The sequence below is a fragment of the Monosiga brevicollis genome, genomic scaffold, assembly GCF_000002865.3.
Source record: "Monosiga brevicollis MX1 MONBRscaffold_3 genomic scaffold, whole genome shotgun sequence".
Taxonomy (NCBI): Eukaryota; class Choanoflagellata; order Craspedida; family Salpingoecidae; genus Monosiga; species Monosiga brevicollis.
The window spans coordinates 2,019,226-2,035,485 of record NW_001865040.1 but is presented as its reverse complement, the minus strand read 5'-3'; the positions used below and the strand labels follow the sequence as shown (position 1 = coordinate 2,035,485).

At 54.7% G+C, this 16,260-nt stretch overlaps 6 protein-coding genes across 6 annotated transcripts; 4 read left to right on the top strand and 2 right to left on the bottom strand.

The window, feature by feature from the left end:
- Positions 1 to 2,360: 2,360 nt before the first annotated feature.
- MONBRDRAFT_36002 (uncharacterized protein) lies at positions 2,361 to 4,666 on the top strand (the record flags this gene model as incomplete). The annotated part of the gene is made up of 3 exons (XM_001743438.1): positions 2,361 to 3,410; positions 3,482 to 3,874; positions 4,175 to 4,666. The coding sequence occupies 3 exons, from the start codon at positions 2,361 to 2,363 to the stop codon at positions 4,664 to 4,666; spliced, it is 1,935 nt and encodes a 644-aa protein (XP_001743490.1).
- A 1,852-nt stretch (positions 4,667 to 6,518) lies between these two features.
- Positions 6,519 to 7,923, top strand: MONBRDRAFT_5991 (uncharacterized protein; the record flags this gene model as incomplete). The annotated part of the gene is made up of 4 exons (XM_001743437.1): positions 6,519 to 6,561; positions 6,699 to 7,027; positions 7,628 to 7,698; positions 7,786 to 7,923. Coding segments are annotated over 4 exons (581 nt in total), but the record flags the coding sequence as incomplete, so codon positions are not given.
- An 878-nt stretch (positions 7,924 to 8,801) lies between these two features.
- MONBRDRAFT_17749 (uncharacterized protein) lies at positions 8,802 to 10,300 on the top strand. The gene is made up of 3 exons (XM_001743436.1): positions 8,802 to 8,817; positions 8,992 to 9,128; positions 9,249 to 10,300. The coding sequence occupies exons 1-3, from the start codon at positions 8,815 to 8,817 to the stop codon at positions 10,201 to 10,203; spliced, it is 1,095 nt and encodes a 364-aa protein (XP_001743488.1). The 5' UTR covers positions 8,802 to 8,814; the 3' UTR covers positions 10,204 to 10,300.
- Positions 10,301 to 10,789: 489 nt separating this feature from the next.
- MONBRDRAFT_36000 (uncharacterized protein) lies at positions 10,790 to 12,470 on the bottom strand (the record flags this gene model as incomplete). Its single annotated transcript, XM_001743119.1, has 3 exons — positions 10,790 to 11,124; positions 11,257 to 11,382; positions 11,520 to 12,470. The coding sequence occupies 3 exons, from the start codon at positions 12,468 to 12,470 to the stop codon at positions 10,879 to 10,881; spliced, it is 1,323 nt and encodes a 440-aa protein (XP_001743171.1). The 3' UTR covers positions 10,790 to 10,878.
- A 373-nt stretch (positions 12,471 to 12,843) lies between these two features.
- MONBRDRAFT_14561 (uncharacterized protein) lies at positions 12,844 to 13,650 on the bottom strand (the record flags this gene model as incomplete). Its single annotated transcript, XM_001743118.1, has 2 exons — positions 12,844 to 13,119; positions 13,351 to 13,650. 2 exons carry the CDS (start codon positions 13,648 to 13,650, stop codon positions 12,844 to 12,846), a joined length of 576 nt encoding a protein of 191 aa, XP_001743170.1.
- A 1,302-nt stretch (positions 13,651 to 14,952) lies between these two features.
- On the top strand, positions 14,953 to 15,893 carry MONBRDRAFT_23124 (uncharacterized protein; the record flags this gene model as incomplete). The annotated part of the gene is made up of 3 exons (XM_001743435.1): positions 14,953 to 15,125; positions 15,283 to 15,445; positions 15,576 to 15,893. 3 exons carry the CDS (start codon positions 14,953 to 14,955, stop codon positions 15,891 to 15,893), a joined length of 654 nt encoding a protein of 217 aa, XP_001743487.1.
- Positions 15,894 to 16,260: the final 367 nt, after the last annotated feature.

Genomic DNA, 16,260 nt, shown 5'->3' with positions numbered 1-16,260 from the left:
AGAATGGTAGGCATACAACAACAGCAACAACAGCCCCATGACTGACATGAAGTAACACAAGGTAATGCTTGAATACAACATTTACTACAAGAAAGTCTTCAATAACAACGGAAACCGCCGGTTTAACATCAACAAGCGGCCTGAAGCAGTAAGGACACACACGGACACACACACTGTAGACACACAAGAGTTGGAGGCGAGCGCACCCTTTGAGCTTTTGAGCGTAACCGCTCCGGTGTCTTTGTTCTCCTCCCTTTGCTCCTTTTGTTCTCGAGGAGGAGAATGAACGGGCCCCAAACACACACGTAATGCGTTGTGTAAGACCCAAGAGGCACACTTGATCACACTTTGGGCTACGAAGTCGCTGGTGTGCTGTGGTTGGTGGTGGTGACCCCTCCAATTTGTCGAGACACCCCTCCAACTCGACACAATCTATCTGATATCGTCACTGTTCTCGTCGTTTGCATTTTCTCCCAAGTGGCGCGAAACTGGCGGAGCGGGCGCTGACTACACACTGCACGGTCGCCGCTGGCCGATCCAAGGCTCGGCGCACTTGTCGGTTTGCTGCGGGGACGCATTCGTTTACTCCCTGCATGCCTGCTGCATGAGGAGACAAGACACCATTTGAGGAGCCAGCATCATGGCGTCGTTTTCCGATGAAGACTTTGCGCGCATGCAGGTGTGCTCCCCCTCGCCCCTCTCGCAGCTGGTTGCGTGATGGCTCGCACAGCGCGCAGTACGCGCGCGCTCTTCGGGCTGCACCATGCAACGCGTTGATTCACTAATTCTGCTTTTTCAGGAGTCGCTCATGCTCATGAAAACAGAAAAGATCGCTGCTGAGGAAACGGCTCAACGTGCTCAACGAGGTCTGGTCTCGTATTCTCATCTTGAATAGCATGTCGCTGAGACTGACCATGCCGACGCACGCCCACCTTGTTCGCGCAGAGCTTGACTCTTGTGTTCTCCGCCTTGAGGTTGCGGAGAAGGATGCCGCCAAAGCCTACAAGGTTGCCACTTGCGCTGGCGCACATCTCGCTCCGCTCGTCCCAACATGATCCACCAAGAAGCTCGAACTCATCGCCTTGGTACGCCCGAACGTGCATCTTGCGTGTTCCAGGCAATCAACAAAAGTAAAAAGGCCAAGGAAGTGGCTGCCCTCCTCGAGCGCTACGAGGTATGCCTTCCCATTCACATCGCCACTTGATGCCCTCGATCTTCCTTGCTGCTCCGTGTTCATTGTCAACCATGATCATTGCCACAGCAAGAGAAACTGGAGCTGCAGAGCCAACGGGATGGTCTCTTGACAAATTTGGCTGAGGTCTTGTCTTCATTGGCCCCACTCGCCATTCAATCGTACTCTCGATGTGTGCCCGTACCACCGGACTCGCCTCACAGATCTTTGTTGGCAGATCTCAAAAGAGAATGAAGTCCTCTCTGCCCGCATCGCCACCCTCTCTGCCCAAGCCGAAACCCCCGTGGCCCCGACCGCATCTCCTGCATCCGGTACACTTGTGTTTTTTTTTTTCTTTTTCTTTTTCTTTTTCTTTTTTCTTTTTCTTTTTCTTTTTCTTTTTCTTTTTCTTTTTCTTTTTCTTTTTCTTTTTCTTTTTCTTTTTCTTTTTCTTCCACTTCCTCTTCCTCTTCTGCTGCGTTTCCCGGCGAAATTCTCGCTAGCCGCCCCCGCCCTTGATCGGTCCATATGCATCTCAGTCAACCTTGTTTGGTTGGGATCGCCCCCTCCTTGTCGACAGCACCCACCAGCCCTGAGACAAAAGTTGGTGATGGCGACGCAGACTTGGACTCCAAGGCTGCCTCAGACACACCGACTGCCGTCGCGGCTAGCGCAGAAGCGCTGAAGACCAAAGTGGAAGCAGTGCAGATGCAGCTTGCCGAGTAAGCCTTGTTCCCGCCTACTTACTCTTCAGCTTTTGCGAATGATCCGATCACTCCGCCCAGGCCTATTTATTTTTTTTCCCGCTGCTGATCATAATCGGCTGTGATAATCGTTGTGTTCCAGAGTACAAGAGAAATACAAGCGCAAACAGCAGTCTTATCTCGCGTTGCAACAGGAGAAAGAGACAGCATTACAGGACCATCTCAAGGTTTCGCCACGCTCGTGCGGTGCCATGACTTACCAGCATCTTGGACTCATCACGCTTCGTCTTTGCAGGCGTTGCAAGATCAGGCGCAGCAACATGATCTGGCTCTGGTCTCTCTGCGAGCCGAGCATCGCGAAGTGCTCAGGCGCAAGGACGAGGCCTCCCAAAAGGAGCTTACAGATGCCCAAGAAGCGCTGCAGGCTGCTCAGCAAGAGGCCGATGAGCTGAAAACACGGCTGCGGCGCGAGGTCGGTACCCGCCATGCCCTTGCATTTCAAAGTTTGCTGCTTTCATTTCAGTGCTTTGCCCATACGACGATTATTCTTACTCTCCGTTGGGCGCAAGGCTGAAAATGAGGAGGGCGAGCAGATGGCCCGACTAACGGAGCGAGTACAAGAGCTGGAGGAAGAAAAACAACGTCTGTCACACGATCTGCAACGAGCAACGACGCAAACCCGTGAGTTGGAGGCGCGCATCGCCGCCTCGGATCATGATATGCAAGAACTCGAGCGAAAGCTGATCAAGGAGCGCGAGACGGCCGACTATTGTCGCACCCAGGCCGATGACTTGGCCAAGCAGCTGCAGTCTCGGGATGAACAGAGCGAGTCCAGCAAAGCCGAATTACGCGCCCAACATGCCGCCAAGCTCGCTGCCCTTGAGGCCGATCTTACGGCTGCGCATGAGCAGATTGAGGAGCTGCAACAACAAAATGAAGCAACAAATGCTGAATTGGCGCAAAAAGCAGCAGAGGCCGCACGCCTTCATGAGGCACACGCTGCCGCTGAAGCGCGCTTGGCAACGACAATTGACCAGATGGCTACCCTGGAACGCCGTCATGAGCGATTACAGAGCTTTGTCCGAGCCGCCACTACGACGTTGATCCGCGCACACGCCAAATCCGGGGATGAGCTCCGCGCACAGCTAGCGGCAAGCGAGACTCGAGCCACCAAAGCCGAGGCTTTGTTGGCCACCCAGCAGCACGAGCAAGACACTCGAGACCAGCAACGCAGCAAGGATGCCAACCTGATTAAGGAGCTTCGCAAGCAACTGGCTCGTGAGCAACGAAAACAAGACTCGGCGTCGATGGTCACAACTACCTCATCACGCACGAGTAGCCCCAAGACTGCGCGGCGGTCGATGCATCGCCGGTCCATCAGCCAAGTATCAGAAACGAGTCAAGCCACACTTCGCTCGTTTGAAACAGACAACTCCTCCGAGGCAGCCAAGGTTGTCATTACACACGAAGAACAAGAGGCCCTACTCGACCGAATGACTGCACTGCAAACGGACAAGGCAGAGACGGAAGACCGGGTAAGTCAGCAGCGAGTGGATGCTTTTGCACAGAAGAATTGCTCCCCCCCTTCCCCTGCTCTGATGTTCAGATTGGTTGCTTACTCGTGAATATTTGGCTGGGTATGCAGCTGCGCCGGTCGCTGCGCAAGCTTCAACAACTCGAGGCGCAGTTGGCAAAAAAGAGCACATTGCTTGATACCTTTGCTTTAACAGGCGAGGCCACGACGAGCGCTGCACCGAGCTCCAGCAAGGCTGCCAAGACCAACGTCGCCGCTCTACAGTGCGTGCCCTGTCTGCTGCTGGCATCATGTCATCCCGGGTGGTCGTGCCGTATGAGTCACGGGCGTCACCATTCGAGGCCGTGCGCTCACTTCCGGACCTTTCGAAAAGACAGCCAAGCTACAACTCAATGCATCGTTTGCTCGCCTGCCTATTTCTCCCTTTCCGAATCTGACAGGATGGCCAATCAGAAGATGCAGCAGGTGATGGAGGAGACGCTGATGAAGAACATCGAGCTGGAAAATCTTGTTCGCAGCCTTACTAGTGATGCATGAAACGCCGCTGGCTTTGCTCTCTGCCATGTCTGCCCGAGCATCGCACCACGCTTCTATGGCCTGACTGCTCCCTCTTTCCAGCCATCAATTCATACACTATCCTTTTTTTTTTTTTTTTTTTCCATGGTTATCATTTTTTCGAACAAAAACAACAACAAAAATCAATTCGCTCATGTTCGCAATTTCAAATGTTGATGAGTGACCATTATTATTGTTTCCTCACACGAGCTCGAGGACGATCTTGCGCGTACAACTTGCCCGTTGATGCAGACAACAGTAAGAATGGCATCACCAGTGCACCCTGGGTATGCTCCGCCGCCGCCACCACCATCAGCCCACCTCAAACATGGCCAGGATGAGAACCAAGGTGCAGACCCATGTCTCACCAGCGCCGCGCCGGCGGGTCATCGCGCATCGCGGGCGATGCGCCTCCGGCGCTTGAGTGTGAACAAGCCAAAGCCCGACTACACCCCACCAACTGCACCTACGCGCAGTCAGTCAGCGTCTGGCGCTGTAAATCGGCAGGGCGCATTTTCTGCTGCCATGGGCCGCCGTGCCAATTCGGTGGCTGTCCCTGGCAGCACGCACAAGCAGCACGCCACACAAGTGATCATCCACCATGGCAAGATCGCCCAGCCCGACGTTCGGCAAAAAGTAACAGACTCACACCGCCGAATCATTGCCCAGGCTGCCAAGGCAAGGATTGACCGTGCCTGTTGACACTCATGTGGAGCACAACTCGCCATTCCCACTTCCATCCCCTGCTTTCTTCGCCTCTGGCTTTGTTTCTCTTTGTAAAATCAAAGACCACGCAGCTTGGCGTGATCTCACGCGGCTCTGTTACGGTTTGTCCCAGGCGGGGCGAATTCAAAAGGTGGACATTGAAGATTACGTGGCTGATCTCCAAGCGGCCCTGCAAATGAGTGACCATCGAGCAGTCCATTCACTCCTCTTCTGGCTGCAGACGTATGTGAACTTGAGTGCGTGGTGCACTCAAACGGGTACGCTGAAACTCACTCTGAACGATCCCTTTGCTCCGGTTAGTGGGCAAAACAAGATGGATGCTTTGTCCGAGGACCGTGTGTCGGTGCGTGACAGTGCTTGGTGTTTTCTGCCCACGAGATATTCCTTGGGACCAGCTGGCCCCGGCGGTCGGGTATTCTCATTGGGTGTCGCATCGTGCGACAGGCAACGGGGTTGCGGCCAGAACTTTTAGAAAACTTGACCAATGACCAGCGCATGCAAATCATGATCATGTACGTTGTGCAGGCCTTTGAGCGTAATAAAAAAAAGCTCGACTGTCATAGCCCTTGCCATCATTTCCAGTTGTGCTGTCGTTACTGACTGCCTCGGAACGTACACAGGGTGGCCAAGAATGAAATGACGCAGGATGAGGCTTTGGAATACGTGCGCAATGCCGTCGGTGACGCGAACACTGCGCATGATGATACCGAGGTGGGAAAACTGTCATGATGTCGTCTCTGTCTATGAACGTGATCGAGTGCGTGTGCGTGTGTGCTGTCGTGCCGTTGCCTAAACAGCTGTGTGTCAAGTCCTCATTGATTATCGTGCAAGTGTCGTGGGTCACATCTGCACCGAACTGATGGATTCTCATATCGGGTGGTGAACCACGTGGACAACTACCCACAATTCTTCACTTGGCAGGATTCAGCAGACGTCACCACTGATGCATCTTTGGCCAGCACCAGGTTGGTATTGCTCTGCACCTAACCAGCTCGGCCCTGCCTGTCCAGGGCTCATATTGTTGCCAAACCGGCCGCCCTATCCTTAGGCCTGGCAATCAAGGTCGCCGTAGCTTTCGTCGAGTCAGTGAACGTTGATGGTTTGCGTCTCAGCTTGCGTTTCTCGATGCCTCACATGTGCTGCTCGTCTGCTGCAGAGCAAGTCGCCCATCCCTGAGGCTGACCAAGGGCCAACTGCGACTGACAATAAGAAAGCTTTGCTTCCACCTACCATACCGGTCAGTTGTGCTATGCTTCACGCTGCTGCGTTCCACCCCACCCTCTGCCCATTTACACTCTTTACACTCACTCTGAGAAATCATGAACCACACGAACCGTAGCAGCAGAAAGACTCGGCGCCGGCTCTTGGGAGACCTTCTCCCAAGCAGGTTGGTATTTGGTCTGGTCTCTCCTCGAGTCCGTGCCTTGCGCGCTGATTGCAATAGCGATGAGCCATTCACATGCCTGATCAACCTCCAAATCGCTTGTGTTGGAACCAGGCTTGGTAGATGTAGCAAGCTTCACGAGCGACCTTCAACCCAAGAGCAAGTAAAGGATTCGATGAGGTGGCAACCTAAGATTTTGATAGGGCTTTGAGCCACAACCGCGAGCGTCATTGCAGCACACTTTAATTGATTGGCCGACCATGTCAAGCACACATCCATTCACATGTCAGCCGTCATCCTTTCTTTTGAGAGTTCTATCAATAAATGCAGGTCTCGGTTGACATTCGGTTGCGCAACACTTTGCGTTTTGTGCCTTCTTTCCGTTTGTTGTGTTGCTTTCAAGTCTAATGTGCTGTGTATGATTTTTGATCTTCGAGTGACGCCATGGCCATTGTGGTGGTCACGGGTGGCGCCGGCTTTCTTGGCGGTCAGTTCTTGAGGATGGCGAGCAGTAACGAAGGGAGGACGACGTCTGTCATTCAAGTCATGAATCTGGCAGAAGCATCAGTTCAGTCGCTGACCGGGGCCCTTGACTGTTTTTCTCATCGTTCGCGTGACTCGCAGGCCATCTTGTCAAGCTATTGGCCGATGGTCCGCGCCCCGATGGCTTTGGTGATGTGGCAGAGGTTCGGGTGGTGGACCTCGTCGCCCCTAATCTCCATCGCTTGGGTACGGACACTGCCCATGCCCCACGCTCTCAAGTGGGCGACACACTCACGATCGCGTCCCGCACGACCCTTGCAGGCGTCCAAAACCAAGACCGAGTGACGCACCGAGTCGGTTCAGTGGCTGACGCAACATTCGTGACCGAGGCATTGACTGGTGCTACGCTCGTATTTCATTGCGCGGCCATTGTTGACTGGGGTCAGCGGCCTCGCGAAGTTCTTGAAGAGGTGCGTCGATCTCAAAAGGCCTAGCCCAAACTCGATTTACGCATTGCTCACTCGCCAATGCTGGGCTGTGGCATGCGCACAGGTCAACGTGGGCGGCACTGACAATGTTGTGGCTGCTTGCCGGGAGCATGCTGTGCGTAGCTATGGCATGCGCAACGAGCGGGCGATCTTGCTTGCCTGTATCGATTCATGGGTGGCGCGCATGGTAGATCCGTGCCTTGGTGTATACTAGTACCATGGATGTGGTGTGCTGGCGGCACGGCGATTTGCTCGATGCCGCCGATGGCGATTTGCGTGTACCCCCGACGCCAGCCGACTTTTTGTATGTCAAGGCTTGCCCTCTCTGCCCGTGAATCTGGTGCTCGCGCGTCCTTACATGTTGTGGGGTCAATGGCTCATGCTGCATCAGGTACGGCCACTACGCTGTCACCAAAGCCAAGGCTGAAGCGCAAGTCGTTTCCAGCCATAACTCAAAGGCTTTTCGGACTCTTGTTTTGCGCTCCACTGGCATGTATGGCGAGGTCAGCCACAGCCCACTTGCCAAGATCAGCTCGACCCCTCTTGGGATGGCAGTTTCGATCTCATGTGGCTGGTTGGCAGGCAGATCCCTATCACATGCCTAACATCCTGAAAGCCGTGCTGGATGGCCAATTGGTCCTGCGCATGGGCAGGTGCGTTGTCTGCACCGGTGGACAAGCAGGGGGTAGCTTGATATTGCGTAGAGCTCGGTGATCGTCCTCATATGGACCTTGCAACAGCCCGGCAGTGCGCTTTCAGCACACCTATGTTGGCAATGCAGCTTGGGCCCACCTCGTGGCGGCAAAAGCCCTACTGCAGAATGCTTCCGTAGGAGGTACCACGTACATCATCACGGATGAACCGGCAGTCAACTTTTGGTGCGTGGGAGGCGGGAAGGCGGGGATTGATGCGGTTTACTCTTGGCTTCCATGTCGCTACTAGACGCTGTTCCTGCCTCCAGCCCCTCTTCTCACGCAGCTGAACGTTGCCGTGATCTACAGGGAGTTTTTTGTCCCTTACATGCAGGCCTTGTCATTGCCCTTTCCCAAAGCTTGGCCCTATCTGCCTGGGTGGCTCGCATATCTGATTGCCTACATTAATGTCGCCATTTGTGCAGTCATTTCTCTTATTTGGCCAGTTGCGCCTTTGGTCAGTCGGGCATCTTCCTCAATGGCTTGGTGTTGGTCACGACGCATCATCGGCACCAGACGTGGCTTGCTTTTCTCGGTCTCTGCCATCCTTCAGTATTTGATACTCTGCCCGGGTGTCCTATTTCCTCACGCTTACTTGTCCGTTGAGGTGCAGGTCACACCGGGCGCACTCAAGGGGGTTTTGCACAACCAAAGCTTTCGAGGAGATCGGTTACGCCGAGTCTTGCATTATGCACCGATCTTTTCCCAGTAGGTTGCTGACGTCGACCCATGCCAAGCAGTGCGCCAATAACCGCTGATAACGTGTTAACACTGATGTATAGGGAAGAGGCTTTTTCGCGAACGTTGGCAGATACTAAAGAGCACATTCTACCGCAACTGCGAAAAGAGTTGCGCCCCTCTGCCTCTGATGCATCCTCCTCATAGCGCATGTCGCATCCCTGCCAGAAAATCGAATCGAGATGTGTGCTGACAAAGAGAAGAGGTGGGGGAAGAGGAAAAAAAGGAGTGGTGTCAGACAATCTGACATTTTCATTTTTGCTTGGAAGCGATAATCAGAGTCCACGTTTGAACCTCGTGTGTACCTTCAGCACTTTTCTTTTTCCCAAGATCGGCACAATGGTACGCGTGACAGGAGGGTTTCCGTTTCGTGGCTTGTTCAGACGATTTCGAGCTGCCGGCGGCGTTGACTGGGCTCTGCCGCTGCCTCCAGCTACGCGATTTTCTGCTTCTGCCAGAGTAGCTTTTTTTCTCATCCATCCTTTGGTGTCTTCTTTTGGTTTTAAAAAACGCTAGGCCTCTCGTCCTCAGGTCACGGTCTTCAGCGCCGAAGATGGCTCAGCCAAGGGCTCAACCACCATGCCCGCGGTCTTCACGGCCCCCATCCGCACGGATGTTGTGCATTTCGTGCACACCAACATGTCCAAGAACCGGTATGTTTCGTGCCGTTTTGGCCATGTGACCGGCCTCAACTAGCCGTTAAGCTCGACGCTTTGTGCGCGACCATAAAATCATGAGCTCACGACGCACGTGATGATCTTCTTCTCTCTTAGTCGCCAGCCTTACGCTGTGAAGGATTCTGCTGGTCACGAGCACTCTGCTGAGTCATGGGGTACCGGTCGCGCTGTGTCGCGTATCCCCCGTGTGTCGGGTGGTGGTACCAGCCGTAGCGGCCAGGGTGCCTTCGGTAACATGTGCCGCAAGGGTCGCATGTTCGCCCCCACCAAGGTGTGGCGCCACTGGAACCGTCGCATCAACAAGAACCAGCGCCGTTACGCCACTGCTTCGGCTCTGGCTGCTTCGGCTCTGCCTGCCCTTGTTGAGGCCCGCGGCCACCGCATTGGTGACCTGCCCCAGGTTCCCCTCGTCATTGAGTCGAGCGTTGAGACTTTCCAGAAGACCGCCAAGGCCGTCGAGCTCCTCAAGGCCGTCGGTGCCTTCGAGGATGTTGAGCGCAGCCGCGAGAGCCGCAAGCTGCGCCCTGGTCACGGCAAGTGGCGTAACCGCCGCCACATCCAGCGCCGTGGCCCCCTTGTCGTGTACGGCAAGAACACTGGTGTTGTTGAGGCTTTCCGCAACCTCCCTGGTGTCGATACCTGCTCTGTGGATGCCCTGAACCTGCTTCAGCTCGCCCCCGGAGGTCACGTTGGCCGCTTCATCGTCTGGACCGAGGATGCTTTCAACAAGCTTGATACCCTCTTCGGCACTCAGGAGAGCCCCGCTGACGAGTCCGCCAAGAAGCGCCGTAACGCTCCCTACCACATGCCCCGCCACAAAATGGCCAACGCCGATCTGGCCCGTATCATCAACTCCGATGAGATCCAGTCGGCTGTGCGCCCCGTCAAGACTGGTGGTGTGCACGCTACCCAGCGCAAGAACCCCCTGAAGAACCTGAACGTTCTCCTCCGCCTCAACCCCTACGCCAAGGTGTGGAAGCGTCACGAGACCATCCAGGCTGACAAGCGCCATGCTGCCCGCCAGCAGGCTGCCAACGCCAAGCGCGCTTAAATGCGTTGCAGCATTGAACGCCCATCTCTTTTTGGGTCGGATCTTTTTTTCGTTGATCTTGCCTTTCAATCTTGGACCAATTGATAGCGATCAGGGGCTCCTTTTTCCTTTTTTGTTTTGTTTACAAAATGAGGCGTTTGTGTCATCAGGGGAGGGGAGGGGCATCAATCTGCATGTGCTCAGACGAAAATTGGTGTCAACCTTTGTCTAGTAGTTAGGATTGAGATACAGAAGAAGATATACACATACCACGATCGTGGGTAAGAAAATGCAAAGGCACAATGAAACATGAATCGTGCAGAACGACAAAGGAACACGCAGGGAAAACAAACAGACAAATATCCTATGAACGGCCAGCGCAAGACAGGTTGAGCGTCGCTCTAAGCCGGCCTTGAAAGTGGCGTGCAGGCCACAGCGTCATGAGGAAGAGTTGGAAAGAATTGTGGCCGAAAAATGATGCACAAACAGGGACGGGAGGAAAAGCCAAAAAAAAAAAAAAAGAGGGAGAACGTGAAAACTGAAAGCTAAATCGACGAAGACATGCACAAAACCAAGTGGGGAAAAACCACGCAGTTCTTACAGGCAGGGACACCAGAACAGCCCCCAAGAATGGAAGCAAGATCACAAGGAGCTCAAAGCAGGATGCAAGGCGTTGAACTGCCAAAAAGGCGAAGGTCACGAGTAGAGAGCGCATTGGCCAGCAAGGGTTGGGCCTGTGGAAGAATGCGACAACGTCTGAACCCAGGCCCGCTCAATCGGTGTGAGCGTGTCAGGGGTGCGCACGGCTTTGATGAGCACGTCCACATTTTTCCGGAGCATCTCTGCTTCCATGGCGAGCTGAGCCGCTTTGCGCTCTTTTTCTCGTGCAGCATGTCGATCGACGGCACGCCGAGCCTTGGCCTTTTGACGGCTCTTGTGCACCTGGACAATACAAATAGTTGATAAATGTAGAGGGGCAAGGTCAGAGGCGCAAAGCACGAAAGCGCGGAATAGCTCGCAAAAAGTGCAAGTCAAAAAAAGGGGGGGGGGCACGAGGGCATTGTTGCTTTATACCGCAGCATTGTTCTTTTGACGGACGGAGCGCCACTCTTGCCATGCGAGGGAGAAGGCCTCCTCTGAATCAAAGGCATCGCGCTCGGGTTTACGCTTAGAGCCGAGCTTCTTGCGCTTAAAATCGAGCTAAGGTCCAACAGAGCGCGATAGAGTTGGCAGAGCGCAGTTGAGTTGGAGCGATGGGGTGCGGAAGTGCAAGCATCTGGCGAGGAAAAGAGGCGGGTGGCGAAAGCTCGTTGACAACTTGGCCAGCGAGGACTGACCTCGCTCATGCTGTGAGAGCCGCGCTTGCCCGAGTGTTCGGTCATGAAGGAAAGCGGAGTATTGGGTTGGGAAGAGGTGTCGCTACCCGAAGTGGTGCTGCCCATCTCTGAGCCAACGCCCTTGAAAAGCTGTTTCATGGGCATAAGCCGGTAGGTATCATCGTCGAGGGCGGCGGAGATGGCAACCACAGGCTGTAGCAGGTCGCTGGTTCGTTCGTCGCGGGGTTGCACACTTGAGGCAAGGTTGATGGCCTGCAAGAAGCCATCAAAGGTGTGTCCAGAGGCCGTGGGTAGGTCATCTACGTTGACGGAATGGCTGACTTCAATGTTCAGGCCCTCGATCGTCGAGAGGTGGGGCACCGATAAAGAGGGATCAGCCTCCTGAAGCATGCGGAAGAGGTCATCTTGATTCACGGTCAAGAGGTCGGCAGCCCAGCCTGCAGCACCTCCGGTGGCAGCATGGGATGATGCGCTGTCGAAGCCGCTGCCATTGGTGACCGAGGCCCGAGAGGCACCCGAGCCGCTACGGCGGCCAGAAAACGGGGACGGCTGCATGAGCTGTTCCTCACCGGTGGTGGCAATGTCATCTGTCGAGGACAACCGCAACCGTGAGCTTGGGTGGAACATGCTCTCTTGCGAGTGCTGAAAACTCGCAATCGCAGCCCCGCGCTGCATTTCGGCAATTTTCGCCCGCAGCAATGAGGCGACGTTGTTGGTGGCCAAGGGGGAAGAAGCAGAAGAGCTGGGGGAGTACAAGGCAAAGGGAAGGAAGGGGAACCCTCCTTCCCCAGCGGTGGTCCCAACTACAGCTCCCTCAGCCCCAGCAGCGGCTGATAATTGGGAAGGCGATGGGTGGTAAACTTGGAGATCGAGGTGGTTGAGAAGGGGGTTGCTTGTGCTTGTGGTGGTAGGTGAAGATGCTGCGGAGTTCCAAGCGCCACCTCCCCACATTGTGCCTGTTCTACTTCCAGAAAGGAAGGACGGGGGGGCTCTGCCGGATTGCAGAAACCCGGAATGCGAGTGTGTGTGTGTGTGTGTGTGTCGACGTTCGATTGCTGAAAACCCAAAGGGCTGACAATGCAGTGTGTACGGGATGCGTGTGGGTGGTGGGGGCGCGTCGACAAGTCGTGATCAACAAGGCAGAAAGCAACACACTGAGTCAGCGCGTTGCTGCGTCAGCACACACAGAATCAAGCACATTCGTATCTGCTTTGAGCTGTTTGGCACAACAGCAAAAAAACAACCGTTATAAACAATGTCATCATTTTAATCAAATTACTCCAAGTGCCCAAAAAGCACTTCAAAAATGCACAGTTGGTTTTGGTTAGCCTTGAAAGATGCTCCAATCCAGCACGGCAAAGGATTCAATCATGGGTTGGAAGAGGGATAAGGCATCGCCATTTTGAGCCAAGGCCGCGGCATCGACCGCCTCAGCTGAGCTGCTTGAGGCGTTGATCTCAATCGGCTGGTTCCAGCTTACTACAATATCAGTGCTCACGTGTGGGAAGCGGAAGCAGGCCACATGCACGCGCACTTGATTGGCTCGCTCCGCAGCCTCGTTGAACTTGGCAACTCGCTGAACTCCGATGCTCACGCTTCGCTCGCTGCATGGGTTGTGAAAACAAGCGTGAGGCAGGGGCACACACATGCACACGCGCAAAACAAAAATGATACATGAGAAGAGTTAAAGCAAGATGTGTGGCGCCTGACTTCCGTGCGCACATGAACAAACAGATGGATGTGCACACACACACACACACACACCCGGTCCGAGACAGGGTTTGTCCTATAATATGGCTGGCTTGGAAAGAGCCCTCGGAAGTCAGTCAACAACAACAACATACCCATTGAACGGCAGTGGTCGGAGTTGGTCGCGCTGCTCAATGTGCGATTCGAGCGCATCATTGTCGTGGGCCAAGGAGTTAAAGTGGAAGTCGGCCGCGCCTTGACCCGTGGCAGTGGCATCAGGCACCATTTCCAGAATCTCCACAATCACGCTCTGGTCCGTGCGCACGTCCACAAACACCTCTTGTGTGTCGGGCACTTGGCGAAAGGCACTCACGTCCTCAAACCGCGCCGGCAGCCCAATGCGCATGGCCCCCTCCAGCAACGCCCTTTCTTCCAAAGCCATGCTGACCCGTGCTGTGCACTGGCACTGAGAAAACGGGGTTGCGGAATTGGGTTTTGCAAACACCGGCCAAGGTTAACGCTGTCACAGTGCTGACTTGGCTTCAAGGCACTGCCGAAAAGTAAATGCACCAAACCGGTGGAGGTGAACTTGGCCGATCCGCTGTCCTCTCCCGTACCCTTGCATGCAGATGCCCAAGGTACCACAACAAGCTGGCCAACGTACTGGAACGTTGTAGATCGGAAATCGTGCACGACGAACAACGCTGTGCTCGAAGCGAAGTCTTTCCACAAAAAAAGAAAAAAAAAAACGAATGAATGAACATGATGACATTTCCTGGATCGTGAGGGTCACTTGCAAGAGAGAGCGAGTATAAATTTGCTGACATTTATCATGCAGGAGGCGAATGCAGTCAGTAGCACAAATCACTGCGGACAATTTTGAGCGGATCAGATACATGTCCGCAGATCACGGTCGATTCGGGCCGCACGTCTCATCGCCGTCAGTTGGTCAGCTTGCGACTGGCTTGGCCAGGTTTGCTACCAAGGCACCAGATGTTAATGCGGACATGACCAAAAGGTATGCGCTCAGGAATGCACCAGTTTCAAGATCGCCGTGCGCCGTGGTATTGGTGGTTACGCACAGGGAAAGACGCAAGCACACCCCACGCACGTCCAAATCTGCCGATCCAGGCTGCCACTTTGTGCTCAACTCCGGTCGACAAGACACTCGACCTCGCTTGTCACGCTCTCTGGGGCGTCCAGTGCCCATCCTCGCGCCTGCTTTCTGCCCAACTCCCAAGTTTGAGCTGTGCAACCCATTGCTGCACGCGCAAATTTATTTGCGGCCGCCTTTGCCTGCCCTGTTGCAAAGCGTCATTGCACAGCGTAAGATAGCTTGCGATGTCAAGTTTCTGCACTCCATCAAGCCCCCGAGCCAACCTCATCTGGCCTGTCTGCATCAACCTCTACATTTTAGCTCAAGGTGTTGCGGCGAACATCTGCTTCCTTGCTTTGTCCATCCAGGACTGTAGCTCTATTGTCATCTCTTCCTTGGTGTATGTGACGTCTGGAAGCGGCGCCGCTGCCTTGACCTAGCCTCTGTCAACGTGTCGACCGAGCTGCTGAAGTTGCCCGCACCTCCTTCTGATTGCCTTCTCGAGCGATTCCCTGATGAAGGGGACGAGGGGACGAGACCGCCAAACGTTGTACCCCCTTTTCGGCACGGCTTTGAGCCCCTTCTAGCGCGCGTGCTTGGCGGTCTATTAAAGTTGTACATCGCAACGCGTGCAGCCTAGTCAGCGCCATGAATGAGAGCATTACCCCCGATGCTGGGGCCATGGCCATTGGCGCGCCTGATTGGCTGGAGCATGCACCTCGACGTGACCTAATCAAGTACATTCGCGAGTTGCAATTGCAAATTGCTGCTCTGGGTGGCAAAAACTTGCCCTCGGCCTCAGGCCGCATGCGCTCCTCCAGGTAAGGTTCCTTCCTGATGCTCTGAGTATCATATCATGGATTTTTTTCTCTTTTGAAAATGAGGGAGGGGAGGGGGTGGATCGATGCTCCAGCTCTGCTTGGCTTTGGACGCGCATGTTTGCCATCACTCACTCTTCACGATTGATGACCCCCGTAGATCCCACACGACCTCATCGGTCTCAACTCGGCAGAAGCAACGCGAATCAGCAACAAGCCTCACATCACACTCATCAACAACAAGTGCTCACACCATCATGAGCCAGAGCAGCGAGGCCAAAGACGGTGCCTCCATCAAGTCTCGCAAGAGCAACGACAGCGAGGTCTGTTGCATCTCACCCCTACTCACCAGGCCAGCTTATTCTTTTTACGCTGGCCTTTGCTTTTCTTGCCATGCTTTCTCTCGCCTTGTCCAGAAACATCTCAACAAATCATTCTATGGAATGTCACCAGGATCGCCGCAAGGCACCGGTGCCATTGGCGCGACTGCGGTCGATTGGCTCGATGGACGATGTGACCAACGGCAATCTGATGGGCGGAGCAGGATTGCTGAGAAGAACATCTTGCTCACTCTCACTGTGTTCGCCCGCTGCGTCGTGTGTTTCACTCTCACTGACTTCGCCAAGTGGGGCTGAGTTTGCATGCTCACTGTGTTCGACAGGATGTGAAATGGCAGCGGGCAAAATGGCAGTGGCAGGGGGTGAAGCCGAGGGCGGAGAGGGATCGGAATGGGTTTGTTGTGTACCCGATGGATATGGCAGCACCATTTGAGCGGGTGTAGGTGATTGCACCAATGGCTCTGGCGTGGCACTGCCGTTTGTGTCACCGTCACCATCATGCGCGGGAGGGGCGATAGGGGTGGGCGCGCGGAGTGCGGTGGAGCGAGGAGGGGAGTCGCTTTCATCCGAAGACATGGTCAAAAAATCCGATGGTGTGTTAGGAATCGAATGATGTGTCTGCCCTGTGGACTCGGGCGAGGGTTGTTGCTCCCCGCTGCCATTTGGCTCAGAGGGCACCGATGCTGACAAATCCTCGGTCATAGGGGCCGAAGATGTGGCAGTGGCGGCGGCAGGCATTGCCGCAGCAACTTGAGCAAAGGAGCGAGGGCTGGATGGCGTGCGAGGGGTGCGGGGAGAAG